The sequence below is a fragment of the Calidris pugnax genome, unplaced genomic scaffold (genome assembly GCF_001431845.1).
Source record: "Calidris pugnax isolate Ruff unplaced genomic scaffold, ASM143184v1 scaffold116, whole genome shotgun sequence".
In the NCBI taxonomy this organism is placed as follows: Eukaryota; Metazoa; Chordata; class Aves; order Charadriiformes; family Scolopacidae; genus Calidris; species Calidris pugnax.
In genome coordinates, this window is record NW_015090877.1 from 372,489 (window position 1) to 400,043 (window position 27,555).

Consider the following 27,555-nt stretch of genomic DNA (forward strand, 5'->3'; position numbering starts at 1 on the left):
TTCTGCCAGATGTTGCTGAAAAAAAAAAAAAATCCAACAAAGTTCAAATACCTTGGGTTCCTTTTAAAATTGACTAAATGTGGCTGGCTGAAGCAACCACCCTCAAACACTTTAAAAGATAAATAGCTTCCCTGATTACCCTGACAGGAAGCATTTCCACTCTTGCATGCACTGGGGATGTACATAACATAAGAAACCTTACTAAGAGGAAAAGCATGAGCTTGGGAAAACACAGCAACAAGTCAACAACATGAGTAATAAGTCAAATATTTACTCCCACAACACTTTAGGCAAGAATCCTGTACCTCAGCTTTCACACAAGCATGGACAGTCTGTGGAGAAACATCTCGTACTTTTGTGGCTAGCAAAATCACTGGGCTTAGGACTCAGTTCAGGAAGCTCATTTCCAGCCCTTGAAGGAACTCTTTCTTCCTTCACACGATCTGTCCTTGCACCGCCCGCTCTGTGCTGTCCTCATACCATGGCCAGTCCAGGAACTCCACCACATCAAGCCAGGTGTGATATCCACTGCTCTAGAGAAGCTGACATGGGGCCCCCATGGCATATCGCACTGAAGAGTTAACGGAAAACACAGTCCTAGATTCACTGGCACCATATTTGCCTTGATGTTCAGTAGCTAGCAGACCACTACCAGGGTTTGCACTACGGGCCTCCTCTTTCCAGTATTGTGAGTGTAAATGTGTTACACTTCAGTCCTGCAGAACTGCGAACCACCAGAGCATTCAAACACCCCCAAAACAGTGAGTTTTAAATAAAATGTTCCAAAATGTTCCCCATGGAACAACATTGGAAATCAGGGCTGGATTTTTCTTCACTGCCCCAAGAGATGACGGGAGAGAGTTCCTTCCCTCAGACCTGTCTGTGGCCAGGAGACCCAGAGGTGGAGAGAGTGAGGGAGAGGAGCATTTAAAGAAAAGCTGTGCAATGTGGAGCTGGGAGGCTGTCACAGCAATGGGCTAATGGTATTTCTCCTCTGCCTTTTGGAAGATTCCTTCAGAAACCAGTGTGTTTTGTTCCTCCTCAGGGTACGGATCAAGGTGGAGAAAGAATGATTCAAAACATCTTTAGCCTCTCCATTACCACCAATCACATACTGATGTGCTGCTGGGTAGGACTGATGGGGTCTGCACATCCCTGCAACCCCTGGCCACCCACCCAGGGGTGTGGGATGTGTGGCTCTCTGCATCATGCCTAGGAAAGAGCTGGGCTTCCAAAATGCAGTTCAATGAGCCTTGAAAAGTGTCTCCTGTGGTGAGCAAGAGGTATTCCCTATACTGCCAGCAGAAGGCAACTTAAGGAATATGCCTTGGAATTTCAAGGAGATCTTGGATGTCTTAGATCTGTGTTTTGCTTCATAGCCTTTCATTTTTCGTTATTTTTACATTGTTTCACAACATGTCAAAACATCAGACGGATTCATTACAACATAAACAGGAGACACTTTGATGTAGGAAAAAAAGATGTTTTAATGGGTGCTAAGTAGCAACCGCCCTTAGGGATTTAAAAATAAAAATAGAAGCAGCACAAAATATTATTTTAACCCTTCTATTCTATCACAGGATCATCCAAATATAGAATGAAGTGTTGCACACAGAACAATGCATACAATAACTATTTTTGCATTCATTCTGAAAATCATCAAATATGGCTCATGAAACTGCACAGTTTTCTCACAGGACACATCTCCAGAGAAACTGTAAAGACAAGCTTTAGATCCTCCCTAGGTGTAGCCTGCTTCCACCAACACCAGATAGATCTGGTCAGAAAGGGGAGATAGGGAGGGTTGGGGAGGGGTGTGGAAAACAGTGCAAAATGAAGAAGCCCACATCCTCAAACTTTTTTAGCCTTTTCACTAGCAGAACTCAGGAATTTTCTTACTGAAGAATACAAAGGAATTTGAGTAATTGAGTCTCACCTCTTGGGTCTACAGGATCTCCCCTACACATGAGGGTGTGCTGCGCAGGCGGCAGCCAGCTCAGAGAGGTCCCTCTTGTGTGGCTGGGTTTTTGCTGAGGGACTTTTCTCCTTCATGCTTCAGTCTTTGTCCTTGGCACAAGTGTTCTTTCTCCATGCGTTTGTCCAACACCAAGACAAATTCCCTCTGATTTTGGGGGGTGTTACATCCTTCCTTAGGCTCCTGAGTCTGTGATATTGACTGGAGGAAAGAGTAAAGTCAAATGCTTTTATTTTTATGTTCTATCTCTTTATTCTTTTGTTTGAGAGACATCTGTCTAACTGCCATTTAGTCTAGGCAGTCTGAAGGAGGCAAGTGTTGTCCTGTCTATGCACAATGATCAAAATTAGCCATTTCTACCTCACATGAGCCTACCCGTTGCCTCTGATGGCATTTGACTGGGATTGTTTTGCTTGGTAGGGGACATGGCCCTTTCATTCCCAACTACACCGGGCTTGTCTTTCCACATAGTTTAAAAATTGATGCTCACTTGCAGTCACATGGGTACAGCTTGTTCTAGACTTAGGTCACAAGAGCAGTTTTCTTCATGCGCATCTGCTCATGATGGCAGGGTTGCAGCTTTCTGTATCAGACCTTCTGGAGAGTCTCAGAGTCCAGAAGCATCCTTGTTTTTATCAACTATCAGCTGGCCTAATGCACCGTTTGCTGCAGACTTTGCTGCTCTTTCATCCTAAGACGATGACAGTTCTGCACTGGGCAGCTCACAATGACTCTGTAATGTGCTAAGGGCTTAAGATTCAGCAGACCATCTGGACCCCCAGAGTCCTCTGTGAGGGTCTGTCAGACCTGAAGCAGATAGGAGCTGAGTCACAAGTGGTGTTCCCCAGGGCTCAGTGTTGGGACCATTTCAGTTTAACATCTTCATCGATAATCTTGATAAGGACATAGAGTATATCATCAGTAAGTTCGCCGATGACATCAAGTTAAGCGGGAGTGTGATCTGCATGAGGATAGGGAGGTTCTATAGAGAGACTTAGATAGGTTGGATTGATGGGACAACAATAATGGTATGAGCTTCAACAAGACCAAGTGCCAGGTCCTGTACTTGGGCCACAACAACCCCATGCATCAGTACAGGCTTGGGGAAGTGTGGCTGGAAAGCTGTCTGGCGGAAAAGGACTTGGGGGTTCTAATTGACAAGCAGCTGAATATGAGCCGGCAGTGTCCTCAGGTGGCCAAGAAAGCCAATGGCATCCTGGCTTGTATTAGAAATAGTGTGGCCAGCAGAAGTAGGGAGGTGATTGTCCCGCTGTACTCAGCACTGGTGAGGCCACACCTGGATTACCGTGTCGAGTTCTGAGCACCTCAATACAAGAGAGATATCGAAGTGCTGGAGCGAGTGCAGAGGAGAGCAATGAAGCTGGTGAAGGGCCTGGAGAACAAATGGTACGAAGAGCAATTGAAGGAGCTGGGGCTGTTTAGTTTGAGGAAGAGGAGGCTGAGGGGTGACCTTATCACTCTCTACAACTACTTGAAAGGACACTGTAGAGAGGTTGGTGCTGGTCTCGTCTCACAGGTAATTAGCGATAGAACAAGAGGGAATGGATTCAAGCTGCAACAGGGTAGGTTTAGACTGAACGTTAGGAAAAAATTCTTCACAGAAAGAGTGGTCAGACACTGGAAAAGGCTGCCCAGGGAGGTGGTTGAGTCATCATCCTTGGACGTGTTTAAGATGTGGTGTTGGGGGATATGGTGTAGGAGAGAACTTTGTAGAGTAGGGTAGATGGTTGGACTCTATGATCCCAAGGGTCTCTTCCAACCTAGATGATTCTATGATTTTAGCTGGAAATTGCAAAGACCCATCAGACAGATTCCTCCCACCCCATAAACTCAGACTTTGGCACCCACATAGCTGACCTGCAGCCCTCGTTCCTGTCATTGTTCTCTAGTTTTTCCAGTTTAGAGCAGGCTTGTCCAATAGGATGTACCCCTTCCTCCATGGTTTGCTCTCTCCTCAAAAGCAGCTGTCTATCTGGAAAAACTCCCTGTGGTGGCTGACACGACCAGTGGTCACAGAAAGATACTTTTGGGCCCAAGGACATACTGTCCTACTGCAGCATGACTGGGCTTCCTGGTCATTCTCCAAAAATTCTAAGACACTAACACTGCTTGTGGTGGTAGGAAATGTCCTAACTTGCTCCATAATGGGAGAAGCTCAGGCAGACCACCCTGAAGGAGCGAGTGTCTCTGGTTACTCCTCTCCATTCTGTTGCAGGCAGAGCCTGGGCTGACATAAGATGCTCATGCTGAAATGTTTTGCAGGAACTTCTCTTCCCTCTTGGCAGAAAGGGGACACAGAGCCTGGCATTGGGAGTTATTCTGTGCAAACCACAGTGTGACTGATCAGAGACTTCTGCCTTTCTTCCCCACTAGAGATCTGAGCATGAACAACATCAGCCGGCTGCAGCCCAGCACCCTCCGTCATCTGCGCTTCCTGGAGGAGCTGTAAGTATGTAGGGGCTGCACTGCGCAGACCATGGTCAGGGTGGCAGGGGGACACCCGAGAGGATGTCTGTGGCTCTGGTGGCAACCCCCAGTGTTGCCTCTGGGGCTGCAGGCTGAGATGGAAGGAAGCTGCACGCTGGGAGAGGGCTTATTTTCTGCTCTAGCTTAGGAGTTTGACTGAGGTCATTACCTTGAGGCTGAAATGGTGCATGTACCAAAAGCCAAAATAAAGGAGGGCCCAGTCCATAATGCAAAAATCAACTCTGTAACCTGGAGCAGAGCCAGCAAACAGGGAGCTTAGTTCACCCTTCTGCATACAGGGCCCCCCTCACAGCCTGCTGCCATCCAGAGACATCTTAGCTCCCAGGCACTTTGCTGTTCAGATGTCAATGAGTCTGGGCAACTGAAGTCCAAAAAATTTGCCCCAGAGGCTATGGTGCCCCGTCATGCACCAGTGTGTATTGCAGTCTGAGCAGGCACACTCAGACACAGCAGCGATCACAATCCTCAGGGATGGACATGTGGCTGTGTGTCAGTGAAGGAGTGGCTCCACTTCTGAAAGTGTGAAAATTAACCACCAGTATTAGAAACCACTGGAATCCCTTGGGAGCCCCAAAAATGGGAGCCTGGGGGGCAGAGGATTGAGGTTGGCCATTTCTGCTTGGATAAATTGCACCTGTATGGTCTTATTCCACTTGACCATGAGAAATACCTCCAGGTGTTATTCTCATGCTGTTGCTCCTTTCAACACGATAGCTTCTGTTGGAAAACTCACTTTCTTCAAAACATTATTATTACATTGCATGAAATACTTCTATTAATGATGCATTTGATGTATGTGTTGTAAACTTACTGGATATATAACACTTATTACAGCTTATTCTGTCTAAATGAAACACTCTGACTTTACTGAATCAGTTCTTGCAGCCATCGCCACACACAACAGTGACATTTCAAAAATGCTACTTTACAAAAAAATGTCAAAATTTCCTACAGAAAAGGTATTTTCATTACCCTGAAAGAAGGCATTTTGATCTCCCAGACGTACTATCCCACATGTTCTGCAGTGGGGCGACCCTGAATCATTCATATCCAGTAATACAGTGTAATGGCAGTGATGTGCAGAGGTTGTGGTGCTGACCCATCAGACAACCTGGTGACAGGAGCCTCTGCGCTGTGTGGCTCTGTGCAGCACTCGGGGAGTGCTGTCATGAGCAGAAAGTCCTGTCTGTGCACTTAGAACAGAGTTTGCAGGTGAGCGGCCATGCTTGGGTGGACACGCATATGCAAAGACACACTTCTCCGAACATTCAGCCTTGACTAAAGAAACCAGAGCAGGTATTGATGCTCATTATTCCCATAACAGATCAAATCACATAATTATCAAATCATACTATAGGTTTGTAACTTCAAATGTCTTGCAACTCGTCTTCACCTGTCTGTAGTTTCTATACATTAGACTTGTAAGGACCCTAGCTGCCTGAACTCTGCTTCTCTTTAGGCCTTTACAGACTGAGCAGGAGTCATTTTTTATCCTTCTTTATATTTGGGGCTTGAGCTACCCACAGAAGGTGGGTTTTTCAAGACCTTGCTTCCATCTTGTAGACTTTCTCTTTCCATTTTTTCAACATCTGTGTTGCAGTGTGGACACCCAAAGCATTCACTGGGGATAGTACAGCTTTTCACACACAGAGACCATACTCTGTTGTATACAATTAACAGTTGTTTTGCTGCAAGCAATTGTGTCCTGATTACATGTCATGTACAAACACAACAGTCTCAACCAGCAATGAATAAATATTCATAGGCTCCAAAAGAGCCAGCTTTCTGGAGCCAAAAATAATTATGAATGAAGCAGACAAAGACAAAAAATTTAAACCGGAAAATCTGAAAAATAATTGGAAGTTCTTAGAGAATATTTTACTAGAGGTTCAAAATGCCACAAATTCTCATTCAGAAAGCAAAAGTATTTTGACTAGGAAAAAACATTACAGGAGAATAATTGGAAACTGCATCATTATATATCTATGCATATCCAAGTTCATGTTAGAATTTAGTAGAAATAATACAGTAATTTTATTTATGGAAATCAAAAAAGAAAGGAGTTTTATGTATTATCAGAAATCTAAAGTGATTGTTTCAGCAATAGCTTCTAGACAGGGACAGTGTGTGCATATACATTAATGGTTGGACTCAATGATCTTAAAGATTTTTTCCAACTTAAACATTTGTGTGATTTTATGGTTATTCACAGGGCTGCCACTGACCAGTAATAAAACTTGCCTGACACTTCCACTCCTCTTTTCATTTATATCTTCATCAAACTTTCATGCCAAAACATTACATCAGGACCATCACATTCGGGATGGGATCATTCTCTGTGCTGGGCTGTGCGCAAGAATCAGGCAAACAAATCCTGCCTATTTACACATCCTTCATAGAAGTTTGTTCAGGTTTCACAGCTCAAATCTTTGCAGATTTCATCTACCCTGAATGTATTCCATTGGGTCTACTGGAGCAACATGTAGCACATGAGACCAAACCTTCTGTCTGCTCTCCCCATGGAGGAGCTACCCATGCTGGGGCATGCTGAGTCAATGAAGACCAGAAAACCCTGCTGAGCAATGAGGGACAATCCAGGTTTCTCAGGGCTAGTCCTTCCTGGAGAGAAGGAAGACCTGTCTGCCTGCCTGATCTCCTGGCAGAGAAGGGCTAACAAGAAAGAAGAGGGCTCTCCTGTAGCACATCTCGCTGCAGGTGCCCATCTTCACTTAGATGGAAACCTTCCAGCAGGCTTCTCATCTCCGGTAATAGTGGGTCACCTTACAGCCCCAACCTGCCTCATACCCTATTATGTTCCCTGTTACATCCTTGATAAACTGGGCAAGTAACAGGCTGGAAAATGCAGCAACTAAAGACTAAATTGGCAAAATTCAACTCAATTGATGTTCTGGGGCTTTGGTCAACCCAAAAGAGGTCCCTGACCCAAAATAGAAAGTTTTGATTCATTTTCATATTGCTTCTTAACCTTTAGTCTTTTACTTTGGGTCAAACTTGAAAAGAAAATGGTATTTCAAATGGTATTTACTTTATTGCAAAAATGGCTTAAATAAGATGCTTGCACATTCTGAAAAAAAATCACAGGTTCCTCAGCCAAAAATATTTGCCAAATTTAACACAGACTTTCAAATCTGCTTTTCAAGTCCCCTGGAAACTCTTATATGTTAAGGAAATTTTTACCTTGGTCTAATGCTTAAAAACATCCCAGAAACTTCTGACACCCCTGGCCCTTGAACACATGTGAGTATGACCTGTAACCCTCATCCTCTCTGATAGTCAAAGAAAGTCCATGTTCCTCTGCCTGTTCCATGAGCTCTTTATAGATCCTCTCTCCTGCTCTGCTGCTGCCAATCTTCTCTCATTAGATCTAGTCCCAGTAGCCCAGGGTCACAGTGTCTTGGAGCAGAGCTGATGTTTCACACCTTTTATGATTCCTGCTGGTTTTGTGCCTCTATTTTAGCACCATCTCAGGCTCCTCAGGAAGCTGGAGTTTCAGGATGGTCAGAGATCAGCTGGACTTAAGACTCAGCTTATGCATGGAGCTGAGGTTCAACCGAGGAACAGGAATTGAGGAACAGTTTGAGGAAGAGGAGACTGAGGGGAGACCTCATCACTCTCTACAACTACTTGAAAGGACACTGTAGAGAGGTTGGTGCTGGTCTCTTCTCACAGGTAATTAATGACAGAGCGAGAGGGCATGGCTCAAGGCTCCAACAGGGTAGGTTTAGACAACGTTAGGAAAGAATTTTTCACAGAAAGAGTGGTTGGGCATTGGAATAGGCTGCCCAGGGAGGTGGTTGAGTCACCCTGGCTGTGTTTAAGAGTCGTTTAGATGTGGTGTTGGGGGATATGGTGTAGGGGAGAACTTTGTAGAGTAGGGCACGTGGCTGGACTCGATGATCCCAAGGGTCTCTTCCAACCTAGATGATTCTATGATTCTATGAATAATAGGAAGGGGAAAAGAAAGCTGCAAAAAGGGGTAGATGAAACACATGTGTCCCATGGACACTGAGGACAAACGTGCCGTGTTGCATACCTTTCAGGCTGCTGTGGAGCACTGTGAATCTAAGTTGCTGGATCCACCCGAGACCCAAATATGGCAGTCCTCTGCAGGCATCCATGCTGGGTGAGGGCATGCAGGGAACAAGTGAGAGCAGAGTGGCACCTGAGGGTCTTGAGGACAGCAATGTCATCACCCAGGTCACACCACGATGTCCAGCACGGCTGTGGCCCAGAGGACATTTCTGCATTGCCTCAGTTGCCCTCTGGAGACCAAATGGCTGTGTCACACGAGGGACTGGAGGCAACACAGTGGTTAGGGCACAGATGAAGGGCACCAGGACTGCTCCAGCTCAAGCTGCTTGCTCACTGTGTGGTCCTGGTAAAGCGATTTTCCCTGCCAGTGCTTCTATTTACCCATCCATCCACTGGTGAGAACAGGCCTCTCAGGTGTGCCGGGACCTGTTACTCATTTCATTGCGAGCTGCTCAGGAAGGTGTTGCGGATGCAATTAGTGCTCATGTTCAGAGGCTGCCAAGAGACCAGATTCTCCAGTCTCAGCCAGCTTTGAAAAGGCAATGCCACTGAGGATGCCTCTCCGACGGCTCTCCACCGGTCTGTGCCCTGCTCTGTCACCACCAGCCTCCAGCTCCAGCGGGGAAACAGGGCACAGAGGAGAGAGGTTGTGCCGGGAGCAGGCACGGTCCCAGCCCAGGCACTCAACGGTCCTTCCCTCCAAAGAAAGCCTCCAGTGACAGAGGTGTTCAGACCTGGGCCTCACACAGGCAGGGAGCAGCCCAGAGTTTAGTGTGTCTCCTCTTTGTTTCTTCTTTTTTTTTTCTTTTCTTTCTTTCTTTCTTTCTTTCTTTCTTTCTTTCTTTCTTTTTGGCAGCAGGAAGAATGTTTAAAATTGCTAATAAATTTCAGTTAATGAAGCCTGAAAAGCCAGAGCTGGGAGCCAAGAGAAACAAGAGCAATCAGTACAGAAGGAATAGAAAGAGGATCTTGAAAGCCAGCCTGGGAATAATAACATGTTGAAATGTGTTCGCCGGCAAGGGCTTTGTTACCATGCTTTGAATCCAAATAGGAGTGCTTGGTGCCAAGAAGAGAAACTGCAGCCAAAGGCAGGTGTTCATTGCCATTCACCTCTTGCTTCGGGGCACAGCAGCAAGATCAGACCCCTTCCCAGCCACTGGCTCTTTCACCTGCCTCTTCTCAGGCCCTGCGGGCAGAGGGACTCACCGTCACGGGGAGGGCCGTGCCTCTGCACTGGTGCAGGCACAGCAGGACCCACACTGTGGCCTCCCCTCACAGGCTGTTCCCTTTCCCAGGCAGCTCTTGCAACTCAAGGGACTGGAGGCCAAGAAACAGCATAAAGGCAAAACAAAATAAAATGCAATCACGTATGCTGGGAATGTGAGCACAGCAGCCCCCTCCTTCTCCCCTGCAGCGGGGAAGAAACCATCTTCCCACTCCTCTTCCCATGCAGGTGCAAGGACCGGTGGAGCCATCTCGGGTTACCGAGCACCAGCACCACTGCAGTGTGCCCCTGCCTGCTGTCGGAGCACCCACCACCACCCATGTCAGCTCCCAGACATCTGAAACACCCATCTTTGGGCGTATTGTCCAGCACAGGGGCTCACTCCAAGGCAACCTTATTCTTGTAAGAGGCAGCGCTGCAGTAATGCTGGTTTTGGGGCATGAGTGCTTCTGGAGTAATAGCTCTGCTGTTTGAAGGGGTGTTGACATTTCTGAGCAATGTTCAAATGTGCTGGCACCATGGTGAAAAGCATTTCCTGGACCAGTGTAGTAACATGTCTGGAGTAGGGTACTCCTAGGAGAGCAGCTTTAGTGGGTTTCCATGACAAAAGAGGCTGCAGAGGTCTCTGGCAGTGAGACAAGTGCTTGTAGGGCCATGATTTTGCTTTACCATGTTGAGATTTGAAGGCAGCGTCACTGCTCCCCGGGTACCTGCCTTGCCTGACACAGCTCTCCTTTTCCAGAAGCCTGTAGGTGAGGAGCTGGAGCTTCGCTAAATGCCTGGGTACCATGGTTCCCCCAGGACGCTGCCTAGCTCCTGTGTCTGAGAAGGTAGCAGGATGCTGAGATGGAGCTCAATGCTGTGGCTCTTCTGTCCTCCTGGTGGACATTGTTCCATGGCAGAGGACAACACTGGTTGTTGATTCAGTGGATGGGCAACAGCAGAGAGAGAGGGTTAAAGGATAATTCTTCTGATGAAGTCTTCTAAAGGTGACCACTGTGCAAAGACAGATGTTGGCCAAGGTACAAGAGAGGACAGGGAAGGAAGGCTTCTAGGGGGTTCTCCATGTTGTGCATTGAAAAAAGCAGCCAAGGTATTGAGGGAGCCCAAGACAAGTTCAAAATGTTGTGAAAATGTAGAGATTTCAATTCTTTTTCTACTCCAGTTAGGCTGGGGATAGTATTCAGCATTTGAAAAATCCTTGCAAGCAAGGATAGCTGACCCCAATTTTTCTGAAAAATGTCTTCCAAATTACTAACTCTGTTCTGGGGTACCCCAAGTGGGTGACCCAGAGTAGAGTCAGAAGTCAAAACTGCTCTGAAAGCTTGGAGGGAACAAATCTCCCCTGAAAACCTTGACAGTTTATAATATAAGGGGTTGCAGTGAAGGCATTCAGTGTCCTGTATTAGGTAGTTCATTAAGGAGTTGTGTCTTATTAAATCTTACTTGGCAAATGAATCCAAACTAGGTTGCATATGAACATTCGTGTGGGCTGAAAACTGGCTTGAGGACCATAAACAAAAGAAACGAATGCCATCAATCTATCGAGTTGGAACAGGCATTCGGTGGGGGCACCAAATAGAAACAGGACTGCACAGTCTCCTCCTCAGGGATGGAACAAGATGGTAAAGACCACGTTAGAGACACCTCCAGGTGATACAAGACTAGGACCAGCTGCAAATTCCTGTGTGGAAAGGGAGAGTCCAAGCCTGGCTCTTTTCTCAAATGTACCATGTTTTCACTTGCATGACTTAATTGGCTTCATTCTTGCTTTGCACCAGCATGAGAACAAACTCAAACATAACACAGAGCCCTTGGTCCCCTGTGCACCCAGGGGATGGCACGGTCTTGGTGTGATGACACTGTTTAGGCAGGAGAGCAGAGAGTTTATCTGGGCACAGAGTCTGCCTTGACAGTGTTAGAGTTTGAGAAATGAACCAGAGCAGGAGATCAAAGGGGTGGCTGACATGCTTAGTAAAGATCTGGCAAGGGGAAAATTCCACTGGGATATGGACACACATGTTTGTCCTGTCCTGCCAATGGGCAATGTTCCTGCCTCCAAATGTGAGTGATAAGGACATCATCGTGTTGCCTGAGCACATGACATGAGCGATCATGCCCAAGAAACAGCCTTTGGGCGTGCCCTGGAAGTTGTAGCATGACCAAGAACCCCAAGATACAGGAGGGGGTGGGAGCCTGTGGTAACTGAACTGCAGCATCCATGAGGTGGTAAACCATGAGTTTGTTCCAACTTGGAGTGTATTGGGAATGCAGATCAAAGCCTGAAGGAACATTCCCAGAAATCACAGGAGTGGGGAAGGCCAGGGGAGAGCAGAATCTAAAATCCACCTAACACAAGAGCTTTCCGAAGCTCCCAACCCTATCTCACAAGCAGGTCATTCAGCTGAATCAAGTCTGCCTATCCTAAAAAGAGACCTGAGCAGCCCCGGAACAGAGCTTCTGTGCTGTGGACCAGCTGCAAGAGCAAGTCCTCTTCCCTCTATGTGCTTAGGGCACAAGGGAACACCACCTCTCAGTCCTTCTTGGCAGGGTTATTTGCTTCAGTCTCCTCCACGGAAGGAGAAAATGAAGAGCTGTCTCAGGGGAAGTCACACTGGCATCATCACTTCAAATGGTATTATTCACTTTTAAATAGAAAGGAAGGGACCATTTCAGTGAATTTCCTGTGGGGCCTGGCTTCTGGAGATGTGTTCAACAGGTGCCTCTCTGCCAGGCTGGGAGATTTCTAGAGAGTTTGAGTGAGAGGGACAGAGGGAACCAAGCACTAGGGAGATTTCCAACTGACCATGGACAGAGGAAGGGTCAACACACAAAGAGCCTTTTGTGCCTTGGGTCTCTTATGCAAAATTGGCACAGGAGCACACGACGTGGAAGCAGTTACCTCTTCCCAGTGGCCACTCCTCCTGCTGGACATTATACCCCAAAAGACTTACCTATTCCTGGCCTACTCTTAGAGAGATGGGACAGCTGTGCCCCCTTGCCTGGGACACCTAGCTACCACTCACAGTGGTAGCTCCTATCCTGGGAGGCACAGCAAACCCCAAAGGCCTCCAGACCCTGTGTGCACATCTGGGCCATGTACCCCTCTAGGAAAGTGAAACCTCAGCCTGTGTGCTCAAACACAGACATGTCCCACCTCCCAGTCTCTGCATGCATACAAGTAAGCAGAGCCCATCTTGGACCCCAATGATACTGACAATTGCCTTGGGAGGTAGATTGAATGAATTGGTCGTGCCTAGTGCCTCCCTTTGTGTCTGCTCCTTGGCTCAGCATGGAGCTCTACACCTTGGGCAGAGGAGGTAGGCTGCTCTGGCAGCAGGGAGGATGTAAAGCTAGAGAGAGAAGAGACAGAAGCCAGAGGTGAGCCATGGGCATGGCATAGTCTTAGTATAGCAGGGCCAAGGACTGAAGCAGCAGCAACAGGGGGGCATGGCTGCCTTTCCTGAGGCTGGGGGATGCTTTGTGCCTCTAGATTCATGAGAGATGGTGCTCAGTGAAACCAGAGTTGGTTTTCCCCTCATGTTCTGTTTTGCCCTTGGTGTTTGAGATGCCACGAGCTGGCCCCCAGCACATGTCCCACCAACAAGTGGGACTCCCTACCACCTTATTCTGAGGCCAGGAGCCCCAGCCTGACTTCCATTTAAGCTCCACACTCCTCTCCTAATCCTGGAGGTCCTAAATTTAGGGACCTAGCAAACAGTCAAACACACCCAGGAAAGTGAGCATAAAGGTGCAGAGCTGCCAGGAAACAAGTAGAGAGGCACATTTCACCATGAATGCATGTAGACTGCTGCCAGCAAAGGCACTGAGTGAGACAGAAGCTCAGGGAGGTGAGGACAGACAGCCCCCCCACAGCAAACTGGCTGGTAGGACTGATGCTGGGAGCAGGCTGAGGATGCTGTGCAGGAGCACCTCCCCTCCAGGCGAGCACTCCAGTCACCTGGACAACACTCCCTCCCATGTGGAAATCAGCAATCAAAAGGAGCAATTACCTCAAATCACAGCCCCCAAGTGACAAATAACCCTGCCAGGCGGCTTGCATACTGCAGAGAGGCAGGTTACAACGTGTTCACACACATTAAAGAGACGACCCTGTGCTGTTTATGCTGTCAGAGGCCTAATTATGGGAGCAATTTTCTCTAGATTCCCGAGGGGAGAGACAGGGAGGGAGAACGCTTGGGCACCCGTACATGCCTTCTCTGCCACTGGTGAATGTGGCTCCCCAAAAACAGCTCACATCCTTTCCATGACCTTTGCAGAGTCCTCACTGCAACACACTCTGTTTCCAGCCTAGACTGCTCTGCTCATCCTTGACACCTGTCTCCTTCGCAGCCAACACATCTGAAAAGAAATGGGTTTTGTCAGTGCTAAATGAATACAACAAGCATGCCAACATCTGTGCCTGACCTCTTGGGAGTTTCTGAGAGAGTGAAGATGAGCCTGGTCACAAATTATGTTCACTGTCTCCTTTTGGGAGATGCAACATTCCACTCCAAGTCAAGCAGACAAGTTTCTTACTCTGTCCAACCTTGACCTCTGTTTAACCACTTGGGGATCAGAAAAGCACAAAGGCAGTAGCAATTTGAACCCTTAATCAGTTTGTTGAACCTGCCTTCATTTTATTCTGACTGATGGGCACTGGGACTTGGTCCACATTTTTTCTCATAGAAGAAATGGGAGGAAAAGGAAAAGATTTTCCTTAGGTCAAGTTTAGACTTAAGAGTCCTGGACTTTGCTCCTGGCTCCACCAAAGGCTCCAATTCACTCCATGAGGCTCCACCATCATTGTCTCTTGGAACCGCTGTCCTCATCAGTGGAAGTGACAGCAACAGTGATGCAGTTTCCAATGTCAATGAAAAATCTAAATATTGTTAATGCCCCAGCCTGCTCTGGGCCTTGTTAAATTTGAGCGCTCTGATCAGATGATGCTGTACAATGGTGAATCCCACAGGCTTCCTTGGATAAATTCTTTCAGCCAGTTCTGAATGTCGTCCCCTGTCCCCTGCTCTTCACTCTCTGTCCCCAGTGGTGCCGCTTTCCTTTGTGATGCTGCTCTTCACTTTGTCTTCCTCTCCCATCCCTTCATTCATCATCCCTATCTTCATTCATCAGTCTTCCCAAACTGCATTGTTCCTATCCTCATCTTTCCTCCTACGTTTTTCTCCAGCCATAGATCATTCAAGAAACACTTTTGACTTTTCTCTCCTGGTTTTGGAAGCCATACTCTGATGAGCTGGCTCTGCATGGTACTCCCCACATCCAGTCCCTTTCTGTCTCCCCTTGCAGCAGTGATACCAAACTCAGTGTTGAAGGAGCTGGGCTTTAGCTGTAATCACATGTGTCTAAGCAGGGCTGGGAATAAGGGAATGGAAGTAAATCAGTTGTCATTGAGCTTTGATGGACAGGACAAAGGAGAACCTACCAGATGCAGAAACAGGCCACATGCAGACAAAAGGATTGATGATTTAGGGATAGTCCTCCCAGGACCATGCATGAGTAGAAAATAGCTCTCCTCCTGCTCCACCCTCACTGCCAGGCACCTGGTGTAGGGCAAAGTCCGTAGATCAGTGCCCTCGAGCAGAGGTCCCTCTCCCAGGCTGCCCGTGTTGTAGTTTCTATGGAACAGGGTCCTCCGTGGGTATCCAGGGAATGACTTGGGCAATGAGCTGTTACTGGATGCCAAAAAACAGTGGTTTCTGGTCTGGCAGGAGTAACAAGCCATTATTTTCTTTGCCTATTCCTGGAGCTGCAAGAGGGGATCATACGCAGAGGTTGCCCAAGCTCATGACCACAGCTCAGCGTGCAGGTGTCGCAGCCTCCTCTCCAGGAGAGTGTGGCAAGAGGCATGAGTCGTTAAGCCTCTGCAGACAAGGGACTGTCATTACAAGGATACTGACACGTTACTGACTCTTCTTTTCGCTGCAGACGCCTCTCTGGAAACCAGATCTCCAGGATCCCAGGAGAAGCTTTCTCTGGTCTCTACAGCCTGAAGATCCTGTAAGTAACTCGCTCCCATCTGCAAAGCCACCACCGCCCCCACCTCCCCCGGCCCCTTGGCTCTGGCCATGCACGGGGACTTGCAGCCATGCAGAGAGGGATGTAAGGTTACAAGGCAGTGTGGTGTCAGTTGTTAAACCCACGCTGGCTAACATGTCCCTTGGTAAGTGGGGAGCTGTTTCCCACCCCAAGGACCACCCGGCCCCCTGCACTGCTTCCTCACTTCTGCTACAGCAAACCATGAGCAGGTGACCTCCAGGGCACAGCCCTCCATGCCGTGTGAAAACACTCCACTGGAGAATCTGCAGAGGTTCACATTTTGCATAAAACTCACCAAATACCCTGACATGGTGTCACCCAGATGTGTTCACCTCCAGACCCCAAATTTGCCCCCATCTGCTCTGCTACAGCATCTTGGGGCTGTGCTGGAGCAACCCAAAAGTCCAGATACCTGCACCCTGGCAGGCGCTGTGGAAAGCTCCCATGCTCTGCCCAGCTCTAGTGCCTCTTTGCAATGAGCCTGCCCTTGCTGCAAACTTCTGCATGGCCCGGGAGGCTTCTGCAAGACTCTGAAGTGACCAGTTCCTGGGAAGGGTAGGATCCTTGGACAGCCTGACTTCAGCCTGAGCCCAGCCTGCCCATGGGAGTGATGAGGACACATGCAGCTGGGTCCAGGAACACTGCAGACATCAGGCCATGCCTGGAAACCACCAGCCCTGGTAAACAAAATCTTCCTTGTCATTGTGGGCAGGCCACCCACCTCTGCCTGTCCAGTGACAAAGGTTGCCAGCAAATTCCTCCCCAGAGTATTTCGCTGCGGTCCAGGGTATCTAACTGCTCGTGCAGTCACACCAGTTTTTGCACCTGTGTGACAGTCCAGAAGGGTCTGAGCAGGGTGTTGAGGTGGGACTCTCTTTCTCCCTTTCAGGAACCATCTTAAAAATCTCCTGCAATAAACATTTCATCCCCAAGGGGATGTTTTGAACTCAGCCGCAATGTGAAATTGTTGTAGCCGGTCCAGTTTATACAGAGTGAGCAGGTACAAACCTGCTCCCAGGATTAGAGTAGAGGGCTGTTTACTACGTCTTCTGAAGATGTAAAGTATGAATCCTGCCCTAAATCTCAGGGCTTAGAGATTTATCCATCCCCTGCATTAGGCAACAAATCAAAGGAACTGAGGAAAAACCGCAGCTCTCCCACCCAATTTCAACAAGAGGAACTTTCTACTCCGGGAACGCGGGAGCTTTTAAAGCCGCTTTTGATCAATTTCTATTTGTGTCAGGCCCAGGTAACTACTGATGCAGAGTACAAGAGCGATGCCTCCCTTCCGGAGCCAGTGCGGCTCCCCGCGGGTGGCAGCAAGGAGAGAAGCTGCTCTCTCTGCCCCACCGGACACCCAGTGTGCTCCACCATGGGGCAGCACTGGGTGGGACACGTTCACGAGTGACCCCATTGTAAGGAGAGGCTTGAAGGATCTCCACATTTCCAGCTTGGAAATGGTTGCACGGAGAAGCTTGCTCCAGGCTGTCCTATTGGCTGAAGTTGGTGTTCTTTTGCCTCAAGACAACCTGCCTTGCTCTCAGCTGGGTTGTATCCAGTGACACAGGGTGGCACTTAGGCTGTCATACCAACCCCTCTGGCTGCAGGGTGCCCTTAAATTTACTTTAATCCCCTAACCTTCCTCACGGAGATATGCAGAGGACTAGCCCCGCTGCAAGGCCAGGGAAGGAAGGGTTGACGCACACAGTGACTGGCCCATCCAGACCCTGCCATGAGCCTCTTATTTAAAGAAGTTCCTGTTTACTAAAAGCAGGGGCACTGCCAGCACTCATATCACTGGGAGCATTTCAATTTCACTTTCCAAAGACTCTGATGCTTTTCTGGCCAGGTTTGCAGGGTATGTTGGGCTGTCAAGTGCTCTTGCTACAATAGAAGATCTGGTGATACCGTGGGCTGCACAGGAGTGAGGTCATTGGTGGATGCAGTTGTGTGTCCCTGCACCCTCCAGGGACAGTAATCATCCACCCTCATCTATTTCTCTGTCAGCAGGAGAGTGAGACCAGCAATGAGGGACATGGAAAAGATAGACTGGTCACCGGAAATTTTCTGGAACAGAACTAGCAATTTTGCCAGCACAGACTTTAGGAGCATCAAGCTTAATCGCATTAGAAGGGTTCTTGGCAAGGATGGGGACTCTCACTGATTTCCTCTACTGAGAATAGACTAAGGAAAAGTATGAGATGCTGAAGAAAGCAGGAGAAGGCCTCCATGTGTTTCCTTCAGGTTATGTTTCAGGTCCTTCAGGTCACTGCAGCAAGAAGCTGGTTGGGGCTGGTGACACCACAGGCTCAACAGGCTCTGCCCCATCTCCCCAGGGACAGGGGAAACAAGTGTCCTTCCTGGATTCCAGATTCTTTCTCGTGGGGGAGAGCTGGAATAGAAATTACAAGGGTGGTAGAAGAATGTAATTGGGATAATTCGGTCTAGAAGAGAAAAGGCTCAGGAGGCAGCGTGGGAATGTCAGGCACGGAGAGGTGCAGGGGGCTCACACACCACTCCTCACCAGTGGGGCTGGGTGTTGCCTGAAGTGGATCCCTCTGGCCGTGCTCCCCCTCCTGCATCTCATGTGTAAAGCTGGTCCATGGGCAAGACAAGGGACCCCAAGAGTCCCGGTGCAGGCACGGGGCACTCCGAGCCTTAGACACTCTGGCAGTCTCAGATCTCTGCTCCATCACTCCTAATTTTCCTCAAATCATCCTGTTGTACCTGACTCCCACCATCCTGCCATTCTCAAAATACTTCCCCTGTTCACCTTCCCAGGTGGTCTTCTCACCCCTTGCTCTGCATTGGCCTTGGTTCTCCTTCCACACTTGGTAAAGGGGAGTGTAAGCCCCAGAAACTGATCCCATGAGTGCTCTCTGCAGCCTGCTGGCATGGGGAAGCTCATCCAGGTGGACAGCTGTCACACAAGTACCAACGTAACTCCTGGGGGTCCTGGTCCTGTGTACGAGTTTGTTTCTGCAGCCAGGGTGTCCTAGAGGGATAGAACACTGGGTCCTGCAGACCCCTGAAGTAGAAAACCAAATTGCTTTATTTAAAAATGGTGTTAAGGATCTGGAGTCTGGTGATAAACAGGGGCGACTTAACCTGAAGGGGAAGTGAATGAGGATAGACATAAACCCTTAAAGACAAGCTGCTGCTGCTGTAAGGAGGAAAATTAGTGTTCTCCCTGTTTGAAGACAGGACTAGCAGGTTTTGGAGCAGTTGACACCAAGGATTTTCAGAGTGCGTTGCAACTACAGATGTGGATGCCGTGTCAGAGGATGGCTGAGGTTCACCAGGGGACAGGCATGGCTGGAATTGGGAATGGTTGCCCCAAACCTGACAAGCTGAAGCCGGTAGTTATTCAGGAGCTGACTCACAGCAGGATCAGACATCTTACCTCTGGTGACAGCAGTGTCCCCTGAGGAAAGAGGTGGTAGCTGGGGAGAGTAAAAATTTTCATAATTTAATTTTAATGTGCTAGGGCCTTAGAGGTAATTGCGGTCATGTGCATGTCCACAAGGAAACTCTCACATACATCTTGGGCTGTCAAGGGGCCTGGTGCTTTCCCGGTCTTTCCAGAAAATTAGTTTATGTTTTAAAAAAGGATGGGAAACACCCTGGGAATTCCTCCATAAACCTGCCTGTGCAGATGGTGCTCTCCTGCCCTCCGAGTGAATCCCAGAACTACTGGAAGCAGGACCAGATTCTTGGCTCTGCCTCCTCTGGCTGCTACACTGCACAAAAACCACCTGGAAAGTGGCCATGGAGATAGGCCTGTGCAGAAACCATGCAGGGGTACACCCAGGGAAGCAGGTGTGTGGAGACTTGGAAGAGAGCAAGTGAAGAGCCAGGCTGCCCCATTACCAACAAAACATTGTGACACAGGGGAATATGCTGAGATCTTCATATACCAAGTCTTGAGCCAGCTCCAAGGCAAGGAGAAATGTGGCCTCCTCAGCTCCCCTAGGATGAGTGCAGACTGACAGTAATGGAGGCTCAGCAGTGGTAGCTGATTCTCTGAAGTCTTCTCAACTGATGAGTATATCCCTTTGCAAAGAGACTTTGCAAGCACACCTCCCCCGGGACCTCTGCTCCGCCCCATGACCAACCCACACACTCCCCACAGAGGTTGATGCTCCTGGGTCCATGCTTCAGTCCTAGGAACACTAGAAACCAGCTTCACAGGATGGTTTCCTCTGCCAAGGTCTTCCCCTTGCAAAATTAACTCCATAGTCCATGCTTTCCCAGTCTTGGGGCTTTCCAGGGTGGTAGAATATGCTGCTAAACAGAGTCTCTGGAAAACTGGAAATGTCCCCATCCTTCCAGGCCTCCTTTTGAGTTGCCTGGATGCCCTTCACCTCTGAGTGCCCTGGATGAAGCTCCATCAGTCAGGAAGCATCCATCCCAACTGGCCGTGTGGCTGAGCTTGCTCTGCACGGCTTCACACCGCATCCTGCCCTTGCACATGTATCCCTCATCAAATGCTCTGCCACACAAGTGGGATTGCCAGGCTCTTACTTTCCTAGCTGAACATGCTGCAGCAGCAGCAGCACATAGCCAAGAAGGAATCCCACACTGAACTCCACAGGGAAAGACTCCAAGTATAACCGCAACCTGAGCCTGCCTCACCCCCAAATGTGCACCCGGGCAAAATGCTTGGGTGCATCCTCTTGGCTGCAGACCCCGCACCCGCAGCAGCCAGCTGGGGTGGCCCACCCCGCTGCTCCGTTCCTCAACACGCCTCAACCAGTCTGCGTGAGCGTGCAGACCCACCACTGCCCACAGCCTGCCTGCTCAGACGATGACCTGAGAGCTGCCCAGCACCTGCCTGCACAAGCGTGTTGACCTGCAGCCACTCCCACCCACACACTGCCCCAGTGCTGCCCATGGCTGGTCTCCATCAACGGGTAGGATAGATTGAGCCTGACAAGAGTGGCTTTGCTCCACATGTGCCACATCTCCTGGCTGGATGGGCCCTATCCAATGGCCACCCCCACTGGTCCCTCCTTCTCTTTCCCTCCTGAGCTGCAATCGCAGCATCTCATGTGGTCCAGGACAGGCACTGACTAGCCTGCCTTGTAAACACACATCAAAAACCATCATCAAAAAAGCCATGTTGCCCCAGGATGGCAGGTTTGCAGGTGGCTTGGGACACTTCAGGAATCTGCAGACAGACCCTGCCTCTTTGACAACCCTGAGCCTGTGTAGAACAGACATGGCTTTGAGACAAAGGGAATGGTGTGGCACATCCAAGAGGCGCTCCCATGGGGAGGGAAGAGGAACGTGCAGAGGTTGGAATGTCTTTAATCCCCATGCACGGGCTCCAGGCACAGATGCCTCAAGCAATAAGCCTTTGACTGTGCTGGCTGAGTCACTTCAGCCTCCCAAGATGGGGACATTTTATCATGCACAGGCCTGTACCTCTGAGGGTTGGAAGTCTGCTGAGACTGTCTTGTGCAAGGATCCTGGTGTGATGGGACCTGATCCCAGCATTTTTCTGGTCGTTCAGGTGTGGTCTCTGCCAACAAACAATCCTCCTACTTCTGAAAATAAAATGTGACCTCTGAAGACTTCTGATTTATACTGGCCCCAGTCAGACTGCTGTGGATAGCAGGTTGTGTGTCCATGTCTCCCAGTGTCTGCAAGTTATGGTATGGTCACCTGAACAGTGCCAACCCAAGGTGACAGTACATTATCCAGACCTGGTTTTCACTGGTATGAATGATTTGAATGGTCTTTGCTTGTGATGCTCATCAATGTCCTCAGCTTGTCCAGAAGGCCTCATGCTACTGCATTTGATAGTTGTAGGATTTAACTCACTAATACAGCTGCTTGAAGACAGAAAATTCCACTCAGTAATTGAGAAACTGCACCAACCAGAGTGGGCATAGGGCTGGGTAGGTGGTGAGATTGTGCCAGAGGTACAAGAAGTCAAGCTCTGACTAAGGCCGTCCCCAGGCTGCTGCTTCACAGCAGCTTGCAGTAGGAAAGCTAACGAAGCCCAGGAATTTTGTTTGAATTGGAGCCAAGAACTGTTGGAGGGGCAGGAGCAAAGACAGATGCTGACAGAGAAAGGCTGAGGCCAGCGCGAGCTGAGTTCTCAGGGTTGCTGTGATCTTGTGGACTGAGGTCCAGGTTCCCAGACCATGTCTGTGCCTCAGTTGGTCACCCTGTGGCATACCTAGGATCCTGATGCAGATCCCTGCACCATGCTCTATGCACACACCCTGGAACAGAGCTTCCTCCCTGGGGCAACATGAATACAGGGAGGTGACAGGGTGTGCCTGAGGCTTTCAGGGACACGAAGTCAGAAGATCACTGGTTTGCAGAGTTGTTCCCTCTTTGCAGTGCTGTTCACATAAGTCATGCAGTGACCCCTTAATGCAGAATGCATCAGCCATCCTTGGAGCTGGCCTGGACCCAGGACTCCTGCTGTGGGTGCTCTCCTCAGTGAGCTACAGCACTGTCCTCCATCTTATACAAGACCGGCATCCCAAAAGGGGAAATGCCACCACGTGGACAGGTACTTTGGGCAGTATCCCAATAAAGGGCAGTCCAAAGAACCAGATGCCACAGCAAGAAAATGTGCTTCTGCTAGTGTGTAGGGACTTCCTTGACATCAACCTCCAGGTTTTTGGTACAATTATTTGATCTCTTGCCAAAGTCATGTTACATCTTATTGTTGAAAGGGCCTTTTATGAAAAAAAAAAAAATACTCAAGAATGATTTAACATGTCATGTAAGGATTGACTGCAGTGACCAGGGGCCTGACGCGGGTTGTCCTAAATAGCAGGCTGTAAGAAAAGACATGCTGGGACACTCAGTGATAGATGCAGCATGTCTTCTCCTGCTCAAACCTGAGCTCCCAGTGAGCAGAGCTGGGGCTTTCCTAAGCTTTTTTAATAGCAGGGTGGCCCTGTCGCTAGAAAATTATCTAACCCTGTTTGGAACTATTGTTTGGCCTCTCTGTATCATGCTCTGGCAATGAGTTATTGGATTAATTATGTGGCATGTGAAGAAGCACTGCTTCTTGTACCAGTCCCAGCATCTGAAAACTTCTCTAGCTGTCTTGCTACTGTGAAAAATAGCACTGTCCAGCATTGCAGTGGTTTTGGAGATCTCTGAAGCATTTTCCTTAAATATTATTTGTCTGTGCCAAAATGGCTTCGTTTTGGAACAAGCAGATGCTGATGGTAGTCTAGAAAGTGTCTCAGTGTGTGTTTCTGGTTGGAAAAGGGACTTGTAATAGATGGGAGACAGCAGGATTCAGCAGTAGTATGACAATGGGGTTGGCTTTAATATTGATTCCATATACTTCGACCGATCAACTCTGAATGCTGAGCTAAGGTGTCATGGAGCCACTGAGATCCAATGGGTGTCCAAAACTCCAACAACTCCTCCTAAAGCTCCACTCTGTATCATTCTGATTTTGGCTGTGCATCTTCTAGGTTTTTCACAGACTGGAATTATTGTATTTCTTCACTGGGCTGCAGGACCCAGTGTTCTATCCCTCTAGGACACCCTGGCTGCAGAAACAAACTCGTACACAGGACCAGAAGTCCCAGGAGTTACATTGGTACTTGTGTGACAGCTGTCCACCTGGATGAGCTTCCCCATGCCAGCAGGCTGCAGAGAGCACTCATGGGATCAGTTTCTGGGGCTTACACTCCCCTTTACCAAGTGTGGAAGGAGAACCAAGGCCAATGCAGAGCAAGGGGTGAGAAGACCACCTGGGAAGGTGAACAGGGGAAGTATTTTGAGAATGGCAGGATGGTGGGAGTCAGGTACAACAGGATGATTTGAGGAAAATTAGGAGTTGATGGAGCAGAGATCTGAGACTGCCAGAGTGTCTAAGGCTCGGAGTGCCCCGTGCCTGCACCGGGACTCTTGGGGTCCCTTGTCTTGCCCATGGACCAGCTTTACACATGAGATGCAGGAGGGGGAGCACGGCCAGAGGGATCCACTTCAGGCAACACCCAGCCCCACTGGTGAGGAGTGGTGTGTGAGCCCCCTGCACCTCTCCGTGCCTGACATTCCCACGCTGCCTCCTGAGCCTTTTCTCTTCTAGACCGAATTATCCCAATTACATTCTTCTACCACCCTTGTAATTTCTATTCCAGCTCTCCCCCAAGAGAAAGAATCTGGCATTTCCTCATCCTTCTGTCCATTGTCCTCTGACTGGTCTCCTGTTGCCCCATGTTCTGCAGGGCAGATAGGACAGCATGGCCTGGCCAAAGCTGGTCCAGCATCAAGAGGTGCAGAAGGATCACAGCTGGTGTCCTGCTCCTCACAGCCCCATGTAGCCACCCCCACAGGGTCTCTTCCAAGAACAAGTCTTTCTTGTCTCAGGTCTTCCTGGACCTCCCCATGGACCCCAGGCAGTTTCATCATGGCTGCATGCCCATGCTCAGCTGTATTTGTGCAGCAGGCTACCCCTGTCGATCCACGGAGTCTTTCTCTTGGTCTCCCTGCAGCATCCTGCATTTTCCAGCCACTCTCCCACATTAGCCAATTTCAGCTCGTATGTGGAAGGTGCCTTGTGCAGCCCCGTGTTGTCAGCAGAAGTAACAACCTTCCTCTTCCAGCTATCACCTGGGTCCTTAGCAATAATTCTGAGTGTCATTTCCAGGAGAGATGCTATAGACCCTTAAACAGGCTCTTCATTTGAGAGGAAACCATTTAGTAATTTGAGTATGGCCTCTCTGCTGCCTTTTTGTACCACAACCAATGGGACTTCTCTCCTGCATTGCATGCCAATATTTAACATCTTACTAAAGTAAAACTAAAGTCATGGTAGATGATGTCTATGCTTGCCCCTCCATTCTCATAGCCTTTTACCCTGTATAGAAAATACCTAGATTGCTTTGGCCCAACTCATGTTTCACTAGCTGCTACTGACAGTTGCTTGTTTGCCTGCTTTTTCTTCTGTGTGTTAATAGTAAGTCCCCATTTTCATCCAGAAATTGAAGAGTTGTGTGGCCTATAGCTTCCCTTTTTTAAAGATTGTCTCTACAATTTTGTTTTTCCAACTTTCTTTTCATGACAGACCTCTGAATCCTCTGCAGAAAAGCTAGAAGTCACAGCGAAGGAAAAGTTTCTTGCTTGCATCGGTACTCTTTGGGCTGTCCTTCTCTACTAAAGCCATGCTGCAACCCTTTGACACTGGCAGTAATTACAACAGCCCCCTAAGCACCATTTTCCTTTTCATGTCATCTCCAACTACTACTTGAAGGTTTTGGAAACAGAAATTTCAGATATGTAAAACGTTCCTTACTCCAGGCACTTTCCCCAGCCCAGCTACTACACTGAGATGTCTCTCTTTTCCAGAGCAGCATGCGCCCATGATGTCCCAATTCTGGAAGGAGCAAGTAGGTTTAGGACAGAGGCTGGTCCAGAGTCAAAAACTTAGCTTTTCCAGAGATACAGAGATGGTAAAGCCAGTAAACTCACAAGTGGTGCTCTGGGGGGATCAGTGAGAGAGGATAGCAGCCAACCAGGTCAGAAATACTCCTGGGATCTGGTTCTGAGCCTGCCTGAATCCCTAGAGCTGATCAGACACCCGCCCCTGGGACAGGAGCACTTCCACCCAGTGTCTCCTCTTCAGTCACTTGTGTAGTTACCTCAGTGTCCATGGCCCTTCTCCATGCCCTACGCTCACTTCCATTTCTGAGAAGTCCTCCTGGGTCCTGCACACTCATCCCAACAGACCCAGCCACCTGCTGTCACAAAGCCCCTGGGCTGGTTTGGCTTTTCTCTACAACAGCTCCAGTTTCTGCTGCAAGTTGTGCCAATGCGGCAAACCCCCTTAGCAAACAGCTATGAAGTGGCTCCTCATCCATTGTGTTTGCAACCGTCCCAAAAGTTGAATAAGAAACCTGCCCACAGGCTAGTTTCCATAGATCCTGCAGAGGTAACCACCACTGACACACACTGGGAGAAGGATGTCTTACACAAGTGTAAATATGGGACAACTTAGCTGAAAGGACTGGTATTACTTTGGACTAACTGATGCATGTATGAAGTGGAGAGACCCCTTTATGTCACATGCTCCCAGCGGATAGAATCACAGAATCATTTAGGTTGAAAAAGATCTTTAAGATCATGAAGTCCAACCATTAACCTACCACTGCCAAAACCACCACTAAACCATGTTCCTCAGCACCACATGTACTTTTCTTTTAAATACCTCCAGGGATGGTGACTCAACCAGTGCCCTAGGCAGCCTCTTGAAATGTTTGATAACCTCTTCTGTGAAGCAATTTTTCCTAATATCCATCCTAAACTTCCCCTGGTACAACCTGAGGCCATTTCTTCTTGTCCCATTGCCTGTTCCTAGGGAGAAGAGACCGACTCCCCCTGGCTACACCCTCCTTTCAGGGAGTTGTAGAGAGTGATAGAGTCTCCCCTCAGCCTCCTCTTCTCCAGGCTGAGCACACCCAGCTCCCTCAGCCACTTCTCATCAGACTTGTGCTCCAGACCCTTCACCAGCTTCTTTGCTTTTCCCTGGGACCTTCTGCTGCAGGATTCTGGTCCAGCCTGGACTGCAGCTCACCTGCCAGCAGCCTGCAAGCTTACTTAAGATCCCTGGATGACAAACGCGGTGCTTTCCAACCCTTCCAGCTTTCCAACAAGAGTTTGGGACAGCTTCAGAAACAAGCAGCAACATCCTCCATTTTGTGTTAGGCTTTTCTGAAAAAAAAAAAAAAAAAAAAACCAAACACAAAGTTTTCTTTTTTCTAATTATAGGATGTTGCAGAACAATCAGCTGAGTCGCATCCCTGCAGAGGCACTGAGAGATCTTCCAAACCTCCAATCTCTGTAAGTCATTAAAAATCTATGCTGTGAGCTGCACAGTCCCTTGGGGGCCCTGGCCTTCCCAGCATTTGAGTCATTAGTTCCTTTGTCAAGGATGTTCTGTCCTTTCTTCCTTTTCTTTCCAATTAAAGCAAAGATTACTGTCACTTAGCACAGAAGGGAGGGGAGCTCAGTTTTCAAGGAAGGAACACTGTCTTGGTAAAGGACGTTGAAACGACACCTCCCCGTGTCCCCCATCATGATGAAAAGGCCACCAGCACCAATGCATATTTCAAGGAACACTGGAAAATATCTATCCAGAAGGGGCTTCATCTTCTCCACTGTGGACCGAAGTGGGGAAGGGACCTGCCAGGGAGCACATAGAACCCTCTGGTTTCTCAATATGTGAGTTGGGCTATACTACCCAAATAGAGGGTAGTCATGTTAGGGGAGAAATGCTTTAAAACATTTTAGTGACTGCGTCAGGAGAAACAGCTGAGGCTGAGGTCATACTTTTCCTTTAACTATATCTGCAGCAGGTTTGTGCTACTGTGTTTACTAAAAATCACACGTCACTCAAATATTTGCAGTTTTCCTGAGTATGGGCAGACTTGCAATCAGACCTTGGTAGTGCCACTGAATTTAGGGAATGTCTGTTTGGTAATTGCCCAGCTGGTGTAAGCACCACCGCCAAAGCTTGTAAGAACATTCTGAATTGGGCTGAACCACTGAAAAAGCAACCTTAACCCTAATCCTTAACTTCAGCCCCAGTCTTACTATGTCTTTTTATTATAAAAATTTTGGCTGGATGCCATTTCTGGGTGTCTCCAGGCCAGCAGGACTATCACTGATACTAGGTGGGGCAGCTGCAGCCTTGTCTATCCAAGCCTTGAAACCCTCCAAGCATGGGGATTCCTCCCTTGCTGGTGACCTGGCC

At 48.6% G+C, this 27,555-nt stretch overlaps 1 protein-coding gene across 1 annotated transcript in view; it reads left to right on the forward strand.

The window, feature by feature from the left end:
• Window positions 1-27,555, forward strand: part of LGR6 (leucine-rich repeat containing G protein-coupled receptor 6) — a 151,532-nt gene that overhangs the window by 48,395 nt on the left and 75,582 nt on the right. The window contains exons 2-4 of the mRNA XM_014946302.1: window positions 4,370-4,441; window positions 15,708-15,779; window positions 26,571-26,642. Coding sequence (XP_014801788.1) covers window positions 4,370-4,441; window positions 15,708-15,779; window positions 26,571-26,642 — 216 coding nt within the window. The remainder of the gene's footprint in view (window positions 1-4,369; window positions 4,442-15,707; window positions 15,780-26,570; window positions 26,643-27,555) is intronic.